This window comes from Nasonia vitripennis, chromosome 4, assembly GCF_009193385.2.
Source record: "Nasonia vitripennis strain AsymCx chromosome 4, Nvit_psr_1.1, whole genome shotgun sequence".
Taxonomy (NCBI): Eukaryota; Metazoa; Arthropoda; class Insecta; order Hymenoptera; family Pteromalidae; genus Nasonia; species Nasonia vitripennis.
This window is the reverse complement of record NC_045760.1, coordinates 19,151,525-19,164,013: the sequence shown is the minus strand read 5'-3', so window position 1 is coordinate 19,164,013 and position 12,489 is coordinate 19,151,525. Positions and strand designations below refer to the sequence as shown.

General features: G+C 31.3%; 2 protein-coding genes across 4 annotated transcripts; one reads left to right on the top strand and one right to left on the bottom strand.

Annotated features, from left to right (window-relative positions):
- Positions 1-1,113: 1,113 nt before the first annotated feature.
- LOC100114044 (DNA (cytosine-5)-methyltransferase 3B) lies at positions 1,114-7,845 on the bottom strand. Of its 2 annotated transcripts, none has more exons than XM_008206224.3 (18): positions 7,668-7,845; positions 5,356-6,322; positions 5,164-5,270; positions 4,950-5,078; positions 4,780-4,867; positions 4,579-4,692; positions 4,302-4,448; positions 4,129-4,220; positions 3,942-4,052; positions 3,642-3,861; positions 3,419-3,543; positions 3,295-3,342; positions 3,155-3,219; positions 2,758-3,023; positions 2,405-2,641; positions 2,190-2,331; positions 1,902-2,107; positions 1,114-1,749 (listed from the first exon to the last, which is right to left on the bottom strand). In XM_008206224.3, the coding sequence occupies exons 1-18, from the start codon at positions 7,710-7,712 to the stop codon at positions 1,553-1,555; spliced, it is 3,306 nt and encodes a 1,101-aa protein (XP_008204446.1). In that variant the 5' UTR covers positions 7,713-7,845; the 3' UTR covers positions 1,114-1,552. The 2 variants fall into 2 exon arrangements, with proteins under 2 accessions (XP_008204446.1, XP_001599223.2); XM_001599173.5 differs by having other exon boundaries at positions 5,164-5,252.
- Positions 7,846-8,988: 1,143 nt separating this feature from the next.
- On the top strand, positions 8,989-12,404 carry LOC103315767 (ankyrin-1-like). 2 transcript variants are annotated; one of them, XM_016987454.2, is made up of 3 exons: positions 8,989-9,152; positions 9,229-9,361; positions 9,482-12,404. In XM_016987454.2, the coding sequence occupies exon 3, from the start codon at positions 9,525-9,527 to the stop codon at positions 11,967-11,969; it is 2,445 nt and encodes an 814-aa protein (XP_016842943.1). In that variant the 5' UTR covers positions 8,989-9,152; positions 9,229-9,361; positions 9,482-9,524; the 3' UTR covers positions 11,970-12,404. The 2 variants fall into 2 exon arrangements, with proteins under 2 accessions (XP_016842943.1, XP_008204445.1); XM_008206223.3 differs by having other exon boundaries at positions 8,989-9,361.
- The last annotated feature ends 85 nt before the right edge of the window (positions 12,405-12,489 follow it).

The following is a 12,489-nucleotide window of genomic DNA, read 5'->3' as shown; positions in this document are numbered from 1 at the left end:
AGTCGTGCACAATGTACTTGAACATTTTTATATTTTCAATTCTTCTAAGTTCAAATATAAATCTCGAACCTCAATCAGCTGAATCGCTTCAGCGGGGAGAAAAAAATTTTCTTGACAATTGTTTTCTCCCCGCTCCAACTTGACCCTTTCCAACCACGCTCGAAATGCACGATTTTTTACGCTACTTTCTGGCATGAAAAAGTGTTCATCTTATGCTCGAGTTGGGAAAATACGTTTTCAGGATTCGCGAAAAAATGCAACTTTATCAAGCGGCGTTCGCTACCCACGTTTTACATATTATGATGAGTACGGAGTAGTTGGGAAAATTTCGAATTAAAAACTTTAAGCGCAAGAAAAAGGATGTGCTACACATTATGTACACTGAATGAAACGCAGCTAACGTTTTTATTTCTAGACGCCTACATTTTCAACTAAATCAATTAAAAGTGACGGATTTCATGGTATAGGAGCAAAGCGGCCACTAGTCTCGCAGGGTAATTTTAAACTCCTAATACCTGGAACCCAGGATGGCTCTTGCGAGTATCGCAGACCGCTGCTATAGGATGCAGCAAACTAGAAAATGTGCCGTCCTATAGCGATATATTAAAGGGCCCTTAAATTTTACACATAAGACTAAGAAAATTGATATTATTGAACAACGTTTGTTAATTATTTAAAGTTTGTAAAATATCTTATCAAAAAATACCGCAGGATTTACTATAAGACATCTATTTCCTATAAGCAGTGTCATGCATAATTTTGGCGTTTATGAAATCTTGCAAGAAATTTACTAGAGAAAATCCTGCAGGGTTTTCTGTGAGGTATTGTAAACGTGCGTGTTGTACTTTAATTCGCTCAGCGAAGCAATATTATACACTTGATATAGTTAGTGAACAGACTTTGTAATGTAACGCGATCTAAACGAAACTTTTTTTGTTGATAACGCATTTTTAAGCTAATTTTATCTTATATTTACGCAAACCAATCCAAGTTTTTACTTATAAAATAAAAAAGAACACGTAAATAAAAAGATAAATTCATTTTACAAATATTTAAAGCATAGATATATGTATATAATTAAATATCTACTAGTATATATACAAATGCAAACAATAAATATAAAAGAATTATGATCGTATTACGACTTTTTACGTCAAGTCTAACATTTTTGTACAAAATGAATTGCTTATTCTCGCAGTCATTTTAAAAATATTTAAAAGCTTACAAACTAATTTTGCTTATTCGTAATTGAGATCAAAATACCAGAAAGCTTTTTACATATATCAACCATAAATAATGATTCTGGTCTGTATAGTTATATCAATCATTAAAAATCTTATACTTTTTGAATTTCTGTCATTTGAAGAAATCGTTACTAAGATTTCAAACATTTTTAAAAATTCAAGACGTAAAATTATCTTTATACACACTATAAATATAAAAATTTTTACACAATTTTCAAAGCTGTACATACTGTAAACAAATTGTAATTCAGCATCTAAAAACATTCAACATACGCAGTTCGCCTATTACTGCATAATCAAAAAAACATTTAAAAGAGAAATACAGGCCTTAAAATAGCCGTAAGAGTTTGCACACTCCAAGCTTTGCCAATAAGCTGCAACCTCCGAGTTTTTTGGAGGTTTGTGTCAGTGTAATGCATTGGGAATCCAAAGATTTTCTCTAATTCCGTTACCCACAGCATGTCCTTTTTGCCATCCATAAGTACTGGTTTTAAATTTTCCTTGGCTGTAATAAATTCTTCGATTAAATAATTGTACAAATTCTCCGCAATAAAATAATTTTCATCCTCCATTTAAGTGTTAGGAGCTTATATTAAATGACAAAGATATCACATACATAGAAGAATTTTCTATAAACTTTCTATCAATAGTCCTTACTTTGATTCAATGAATTTGTCCTGGTAGTAACGGTCATTATTTTTTTTACAAGTGCTTGACGATTGCAGCGTTTTCTGAGCACGTCCTGCAGTACTACGTTATTCACTTGATATGGACCCCAGGGTAAATTTCCCCAATACAGCCGAGGCCTATGCTGCGCTGAGAAATCCGCAGAGTCTAGGAATTTCGGTTCTCTACCTAAATTTCTATAATCATTACTTTCATTAATTATTTATGTACAATAACAAAGGGGGAAAAATTCTATATAACAAGCGCATTTATTTTTACTTGCTGATTTGGTTTCTGAATTTTTTCGGCATGGACGCGACATTTTCAAAAAGCCAGAAAAGGTGACGTTTTTTATTGTGCTTTTTGACGAGTTTCATAATCCGGACGTAATCATAGAAGAGTATTCCTGTACCCTCTGGATCTAAAAAGTAATAAATACAATTATTTGATAGAAGACGCACGTTATTATATACTATGATGTATAATCAGTGTACCATCAAGTCCTCTTCTTTTGGGATTGGCCAAGCTGAGCTCATTGCAGGGAGAGCCACCGATCAGCAAGTCAATGGGAGCTATCTCTTTAATTTTTTTCTCGTCTATGTTTCTCACGTCACCTAACTGTATAATTTCATTGCCGTGATTAAAGAAACTAACTTGCATCGAATCTGGATCAATTTCGCTCGCGTAGTAACATTCAATGTTAACGTTTAAATGCTTTAATACAACAAGACCTAGAAAATAATTTAATAAAAATAAAAATGATATCAATAAATAAACAGATATTTTTAAATATTTAAAAAATTTTGGAAATCAAGTCATGTAATTTTTTAATATTTTATGTAAATACCAGTTCCAATGCCGTCAAACAGCGATAAAACTCTTATTTTTCTGTTCCGATCCAGGCGTTCCAAATTCGAAGGCGCTTCTTCATCGCAGTTGATGCGATAGAGCGAGATCATTTTGTATCTCCAGTCGTTGCGTATCTTGATGACGACGTTATTGGTACTTATTGAACTAGGGTCGCAAAGAAAGCAATACCATGGGTGCTTTAAAAGAATGTCCTCATAAAATTCTGGGCAAATAATATACTTAATACAAGCAGTGCAAAAAACTCTAAAAATAAAAATAACAAATTGTTGCAGCAGAAAAGTAGTAACAATCAAATATGCTAGTATGCTTTTCTCGCATTAAGAACGATATATTATACTTAGAGAGAACCACTAATTGAAGGCAGTAAAAATTACCTGGGACAACTCATGCTATCGCATACTGCTACTAAATCATCTCCGCCGCACAAAGTGCAATAAAACTAAATACATAAATGAATTAATAAGTCTTATATATTAGCGTGATTAAATAATTTTATAAAATATGTTAACCATACACATTTTGCATCGTTCCCATATGCGAAAATCTTTGGACTGAAATCTTCCTGAAATTCAATACAATTATAAGAATCTATGAGATTTATCACGATTTGGTAAAATATTTCAAATAAATATAGTTACCAAACATTTTTCACACATTGATGCATGAAAAAATGGATGATCCTCCAACTCTTCACCAGATTCTAAACAACTTATACACAAAGATTCTAGTGGTAATTTTCCAGAAAGCAGTAAATTTAAATTTTCTAAAAAATAGCAAGTATATTTAGTTTCATTTTATATCATTTTCCTGTATGTCACATGTATTAACTGGCAATATTCACTGTAATTTACTTCAACTTACTACATTCTAATATCTTTTTCTTTCTTTCTTCGCTAATCGGCTGATTATTAATTTGCTTTCTCAACTGTTTTTTTATAGTTTGAGAATACAAATCCTCTTCGTTTGGTTCTGTTAACTCTGCATTTTTTAGTTTGTATATATCTTTGGATTTATAAAATAGGTGAATTACATCCTTTATTTTCCATGGCTCAGTTAAGTAACCCAACTTATCACAATAATCCTATATAAAACAATGAAACGTTTTTAGTAAAAATATTTGTTATTAACGTTGCATTAAGTACCAAAAATTAGAAGAAAAACCTTAGCAGCTTGAAGAACTGCCTTGCAAAAAAGCTCATCTTTTGTTGCGGTAATTTTAGATTCCATTCTGTCCATTCCTGTTGGAAAAGTAAGAATCTGTCGATACTGAACCTGAAAATATTAAAAACAATATTTTACATGCCACCCTACTTTTATACAATATTATGAAAAAATAACGAAAATTTACTTGAGAATACTTGTAATCACCATACCACATGACCCATTGATGTGCCACATGTGGCTGCTTACGATTAAGATGTTGATAATCCATGATAACACCTAAATAATTAATATTTATTATTTTTTCATATCAAATTTTACATTTCTTATTAAACTTTAAATATTATAAATTTTTATTACATGGCCACCAACTATATCCTTGCATTTTAGCCCACACAATCATCCCATACTTTTGATCTACTATATTTATTCCACCCTTTTCAATCGGTTTTTCAAACTTTTCTATTTTTTTTATCAAGTTCTTTGGCTCGAATGCTTTACACAATCCTGCAAAAATCATTACATTTTATATTTACTACACAATGCACACTCAGAGTTTGATCAATTGAAGAGATATTGAAAAACATGAAATTAGACGGACTATTGATATTTAAAATATAATTTATACAATATTTACGTTCTTTTTCTTGCTGACGCAAGTATTTTTCATTTTTTTCTGAATTGACTATTTTTAAATTGTTAAGCTTATCCGAAAGACTTTCTGGATATGGATAAAAATGCAGTTCATCCACTAAAAATTGATATTACGAATTAAAAAAATATATAATAATAGAGAAAATATGGTTAAAGTTATTTTATAAGAAACTATGCAACTCACATTTATTTTTATAGGGTAGAATATTGTTTTTTATCCATGCAATGTATGGCTTTACCAAGGCTCCACCAGTAAAATGTTTTTTTAATAGCTTATGCAAATGATAGAAAAGTCAGTTCAATTAATCATTAAATTAAAATGAATATTAATTTCTTGAAAATTAAACAAAATACCTGTATAGTTTTGAAGCATGCTTCGTCTTTTTGTTTTTTGCAAGTCACCTTGGTCTTAGAATTTGTTGCTAAATTGTCAAGTCTTCTCTCTAAATGATTAGAAAACTTATCAATACATTTAGCATTCAACTGAAAAAAAGATGGGTATTTTCATTACATTGTGATAAATAAACAAATTATGCATAAGTTTCCACAGTGTATATTAAATTTTTACCTCAGATATTCGGGATTCACCAATCCAAGAAACCCAAATTTTTTCAGATGAAGGTATCATACCGGCATCTTCAGCTCTTATGATTAATGCTGTAACAATATTTAGATCTTTGATGAGTATTAATCGAATGAGCTTTACAAAGTATTATACAACTTTATAAATAATTATTGAAAAATCTAAAAGTAAAATTACCTGGCCACCATCCACTTCTAAAATATCCCCAAACAAGTTTACCAGGTGTATTATCGATATATTTCACAGGTTTCTCATCTGAGTTCTTAACTAAAAGTCTTGTGACTCTTCTTGACTCTTCATATTTTCCTTCAATTATTGGTGATTCTTCACTTATGATGACTTCTCTGCTCCTCTTTGTAGTACGGTTTCTTTTTGCAGGTACTTCACTTTTATCTTTGATTACATCTGAGTTTTCAATATTGGTTGAAATGCTAGCCGCAGAACTACTTTCTGCCTTTCTTTTATTAAAATAAGATTTTTTTGCTCCATCTCTTTCTTTAGAAAATGAATAGCAATGATCATCCCTTGAATCCAGCAAAAAACTATCTTCACTCTCTGTAAACAGTAGTGAATCCATACTTTCAATGCCACTATCTTCAGTACTGTAAGAAGTAAAAGTACTGTTGTGATTGTTGAGAGGCAAATTATTTATCAAACATTGTGACCCACTATTTGCCATACTATCATTCATTGAATGCTCATTTTCTGTAGCTATACTATTGTTTATTACATTAGAAATATTATTAAAATTCATATCTTCCAATGTATTAATAAAGTTTACATCTTTGGCTATTTCATTACAATTTAATCTTGTGGCATCATTGTTAAAGTATCTATTTTCTGTATTTGTATTAATGGAATTGAAGTTGATTACATCCTCTGAAATATCATTTTGCATTTCATCATTGCACTGTATTTCAACATAATTCTGTATATCAAATTCCATAAGCTCGTTATTATTAATTTTGTATGCCAATATATTCTCCTGGGATATGTTAAAGTTGTCATAATTTTCTGCTTTATCAATTTTAACATTGCTCTTATTTAGCTTGCAATAATTATGATCAACGAACAAATCCATTGCCATCATTTCTCTCCACAAACTGCCTGACCAGTAACTTCCATGACTGATCTTTTGATGGATCTAGAATGAATTTATAAATAAATAGTATGATCATGAGAATCATAGGTCTATGCCTACATGATTATAATTGGTATAAGGTGCCTACGTGTTATTGACTGCTGTATAATAACAAAAACGACAAACAACAAAGAAAATGAACCAAAAAAAAGCAATCACGCGATACTGGAGAAAAAATACAATTACACTTTGATTTTTAATAACATTTTTATTAATTTATTACAAAAGAAAAGAAAGTAAAAAAATCATTATCAGCTTTCACCACGCTGTTTTTCGTTTTCATATCTATAAAATTAAGTTTTATTCGATGTTTTGTGATTAGTTGCTTTTTATTCAAAATCGGAAAAATAACAATTTTCAATGCAATTTGTTTTAATAATCGGTTTTGATTGGATTGCCACTTTTTCTTCGTTATGAAAGCAAACTTTTTTTCTATGTCCACAATTTTTTTTTCATAATAAATCGCATATATTTTTAAATACGAATTACATATGATAATAAACTAGGTACATATACATTTACATAAGCAGTAATCATAAAATTAAAATCTACAAAAAAGCCCAAAAAATACTCATGATCTCGACACAGTAAAATCGAACCTATTTATAAATCCACCGCCGCAAAATAAGTAAACAGTGACAGGCGATAAGATTATATACAATATATGTAGTTTAGTCGCATCCATTTATGATGCTCTATATCTCCGATCCGATAGGTACTTATATAGGTAGTAAGTATAAACTCGCGATGATTTTTGAAAACGTGAAGAACAAAGACGACAAAAACAAATGTAGGTGAAAATTATATATTTATATGTATATATGTGTCGAAATGACACAGACTCCAAAAAGATGTTCGTAAACAACGCTATAGACTACGAGTCTGCAGAGACCTGCTTCCTCGAAATGTATCTTAACTCGAGTTCACGGAACTTGGAACGCTTAGGTTCAGAGGTACACAAATACTCCGAAAAATCGTCACATAGCTAGCTAGTTCAAGAAAACAAAAAATCGCCAGTTGTAATGCTCGCTTCAATCGTATATCCTACATGCCCAGAAAAAATCGAGCTATATAACATAAGTACACCTTCTACAGAACTATCTTATACATCGTCAGAAGGCCGGTAAAAAAGAGACTCAACCTTCCGTCACGTAAGTATTCCCGAACCCGAGCTCCGAAAGCAAAACTCTCTCTCTCTCTCTCTCTCTCTCTCTCTTTTCTATTGCAGAACCGAAGAGCAATCGTACATCCTATACCTGCATAGGTATGGCTGGCCCGCATATATCAGCAAAAAACGTCGGTAGAAATAATAAAGAACATAACAGAAGAATAATAGATTCACACTCACCGACATAAGATCGTCGTCGCCCAGGTTCGTCCCGTCCACCGGCATAGTCGAATTCGGCTGCAGTTCCTCCAGGAACCTAAAATTGAGAATATTCGTAGGCCGCGCGGACGCGACTTGTGCGAGCAACTGCGGCCGCGAGAGACACACGTGTGCCTCCGCCGACGAAGATTATACGACTGATGCGGGCACGGCAATCACGCCGGCTATCGAAAAAAACGCGCCGGTGGCCGGTGGGGGAGCAGCGTATCATCTTGAAGAGTAGGGGTATTTAGACACTTGCCGAGAATCGGGCACTATACATATAAATTTAGACTTATCTGTGCCAAAAAAATTGTAGTACATGCCACTGATGGGGTCGTATAGGGCGCAGGCCGCAGGCATGTGTATACAATATTCTGATGTGCCTAAGTAATAGGAGCCGAGAGAAGGAACCGAGTAGTATAGGCTGTATGAAGCATTTTTTGCCGCCAAAGTCGGTTAGGCTCTATTTTATATACACTTGTATCTGTTATTCGCACTGTTATTCCTTCGAGAAGTTTTTCATGTTATTATTTATACACACGACACCTTATATAGCGATAAAAATATTATATTTAAAAATACTTAAGACTAATTTAAGAGAGGACGTATATATAATAGATGCTTAAAATTTCGTCCGGTTTTATATCATATTTAAACTATATTATAATAAAATGGTCAAATGAATTGAGCCAATGTTTTAATTTTTTGAGACTTTTTACATAATCAAACAAAAATTTTTAAAAAATCACAAAGAAATTATACCAGCTGTTTGACCTATAAAATGCATTTAATGAATTCTTTATGTAATAATAAATTACATATTTATCCATATACAGTTTTGAAGAAATAATATAAAATTGTTATGTTGTATGTACACAGATACGTATTTTTGTTTATTTCAGCTTTAAATTTCTTTACATATTTTTTTCCAATAAAGAATTCAAATTTATAACGATCATATCTCAATTCTCATATATAACGTGCATGTATTATGTATACATACATATTTTAACGCCACGATTATCGTCTAATTGATTATACAGTTGTTGATAAAATACATATATGAAGTTGCTTCATGCGGTATCAAGTTTAAACTTTTATATATATATATATATATATATATATATATATATATATATATATAAACAATATAAAAAAGCACGCACCTTGTATATGCATACACTATACACGTACCACCTACATAAGTATAGTAGGCATCATAATATATAATACATCAACGAATATATCACGTATAATGCATACATATACGCGTTTGACAAGCGATCAACAGCGATCGTATTCGTATACAAGTACGTATACATGTGTATACCTGATGATCATAACGTCGTTCGCACGACCCGGCGTGCACCGGTTCTCGTTTGTTTTGCTCGAATTTAAAGTGAAAATAACAAAAGAAGATGGATTTTGAATGAATTATTTTGTTTAAAATGTTTGCTGAGGGTGGTTGGTTCATCTCATTTTTGCAGCGTACTTATATTCTCAAACTGCTTTAACGATTAATCGATTTATTTAATTATAGTCTACTTCGTTTAATTCTGTGAAAAAAGATAGTTTTCTCACTCAATCAGAAGCTGTGATTCCTATTCAAATGTTCATGTACAAATTTTTTGGAAATGCGGTCGAAGTGACAACAGTTTTGGGATAATAGCCATGTATGTGAACTGACAATAATACGTTGCATTTAAAAACATTTAGTAATTCCATATTACATTGGATTATTAACAATATTAGTCATGCATCATACACTTATTACATAAAATTTTATATTACAGAAATCTACTGCTTATATATGCATATGAATTTTTGATTGTCATCATGACAACAAAAGTACGTTCTAATAATAATCAAGAGCTCAATATAGACTCTAGTTCAAGAAAAAAAATGTTGCTATCAGCAGTCAAATCGAGTTCCTTAGGAGATCTAAAAAAAATGGCTCGATTAAGTGATTTTAAAGAAGATGACACATGGTTCGACTATGATCTTCTCCTGGCAGCTTTTGAAAGAGGACATAAGACCATTATTAGATTCTTGCTCAAGAACAACTGTCGTGTACAAAAGAAAACCAGAACTGAAGCATCCACTCCACTTCATTATGCTGTGAAGATAAGTGATATAGTCATTGTGAAGCAATTATTAAAAATGAAAGCTTCAATACTTGACAAGGATGAGAATCAACAAACACCATTTGATTTAGCTATTAAAGATAAAAAGTATGATATTGTTGATGCAATGCTCTCAATGTATGACTTTAAAACTGAACATGATAACAATGAAGGAAAGATAAGTTGCTTCCATTATGTTTGTAAAAAAGATGATTTTTTAGCTATTCAGAAATTCATTGATCTTGGAATCCCCATCAATAGTCATGCTGGTCCAAGTATTGGTTACTTTTTTCAGGGTTTTACACCTTTACACTTTGCAGTCTACAATGAATCGCTAAAAAGTATCACATATCTTCTTCAATGTAAGGCTAGTGTCACAGAAAGAAACAACCAAGGTGATACACCACTAAACTATGCCTTTTATGCACAACCAAAGAATGATGTTATCATTGATTTACTGCTCCAAGCAATTCCAAAAGATGCTATTTATGCAGACTCAAGAGGGCTTTCTCACTTTCATATAGCATGCACTAGAAATGATTTGAGTATACTTCAACTATATTTAGAACATGAAAATTTAGTTAGCTTACAAATTAAATCAGACAAACACATTTATTCTGGTTACACACCACTTCATCTTGCTGTTGAATATAATAGATTTGATTTGGTCAAAGCTCTATTAGAAAATGGTGCTGATGTAAATACAAAAACTTCTAAAGGGGAAACAGCTCTTCATATTGCTTGCAGCCATAGCTCTGACAAATGGTATGAGTTGATCTATGTTAAAGATCTGGATAAAGAAGCTTGTGATGGTATTGATTGGATATCAAATCGAAAGAGCCAAATTGGTATCATTCAATTATTATTGAATTACAAGGCTGATATCAATACTAAAGATAACAACAATGAAACACCTTTAATCCATGCTTGTAAAATTTCTGATGATTCTATTTTAAATCCTGACCAATCTTTTCATATGCAAAAGGAACATCCTCTTTATCAGAGTATGTTAAAAGAGATCAATCACAGAGTACTAGAAATTGTAAAAATTTTACTGGATAACAATGCTGACATTCATATTTGTTCTAAACAAAATTATGACTCAATTCTTCATCTGATAATTAAAGGGAAAATGGAACATTCATTAGAATTAGCTAAAGCATTATTATGTAAAGGATTCAATTTGCAAACTGTGGATAAAAGTGGCTATTCGCCTCTTCATTGGGCAACTATAAGGAATCACAAGGAACTAGTCAAGCTTTTCTTAGACCACAATGTCGATGTCAATGCTAGAAGTGAACGTTTAAAGACTCCCCTTCATTTTGCTGTTGGTCATCAGTCAGAGCATGAACCAATTGTCAGTCATCTGTTACAAAACGGTGCTCAAGTCAATGTACAGGATGGAATGGATTTTACTCCTTTACATATAGCTGTTGATTCAAGCCAAAACTATCAAGTTATTGAACAGCTTTTACAATATGGTGCTGATATAAATTTGCAAGACAGAGATGGCCATACTGCTATTGAACATTTTTCTTTAATATTGGGCTCAGATGGCACATGGGATGAATCCTTTGATATATTGTTATTAATTGAAAATCATGTACAGAAATTGATTGCTCTTGGATTTTGTATTAGTGAAAAAATCATACAACATCTACAATATATGAATGACTTGATATTAGAAAACTTTGACATAGATTCTGTTTATCCCAATGATAGTTTAGATTTATGCAAACAAGAGCTTGAGAAATTAAAGCACTTAAAAATAGATGGTTCCATAGATCTGTACAGTATTCTGCTAAAGAATGAAGAAGAAATGGAAAAGCTTGTTGAGAATGAAAACTTGGTCTTCACAGTAGCAAGTATTGATGAATCAAATTTTGTGCAATATGGCTGTCTACTGAAATTGCAGCTCCTTAAGGGCATTAAAAGAGCAATTTTAAAAAAACCAACATTGGAATCTCTGAAATTTTTGGGTGACTTTGATCAATCAAAATTATGTATTGATCATATTTCTAAGCATTTTAATAAGGAAGCAGATCTCAATAGTTTAATTAGAACCGGTCACGTTATAGTTCCTTCTAAACGAAAATGCACAGATTTATTTCAGTCAAATAAATCACCAAAAAATACTGACAATAACAAGATCTTGTGACTTACCTAAAATGTCTTGTCATGTTAGCTGTTTCTGTGTGTCATGTAAAGTATTTGATAGTTATTTTATGCCTGCGTGTTAAAATTTGAGTGTACATTTCAATCTTCTTTTTTAAGATATATAAGTAAATCGACAGGTTGAAAACATTTTTCAATTCCAAATAATTTAAATTATTTTGATAATTTCTATAGGCTAATTTGAACTTTCTTGTGAACTTAACTGTTCACTTTAATGTGATTTTATATTTATTAAAATTTATAATACTAAGTCTCAAAGTAAAAAACGTTTTAACATATATTTTAAAACTTATCTGTCTTATTTTTATTTCAAACATTATCATAAATAATTATAAAATTATAACAATTAAAACATTTAGAATCTAACTGCAAGACGCCATTGTAAACTATATAGAATAAAAACTTTGTTAAAGCTCAACTATTACACATCCTTAACTCATTAAAATAATTTTGTAACATAATCTTTCAAAATACAATTTATAACTTGAATTCATTTTGCTTGT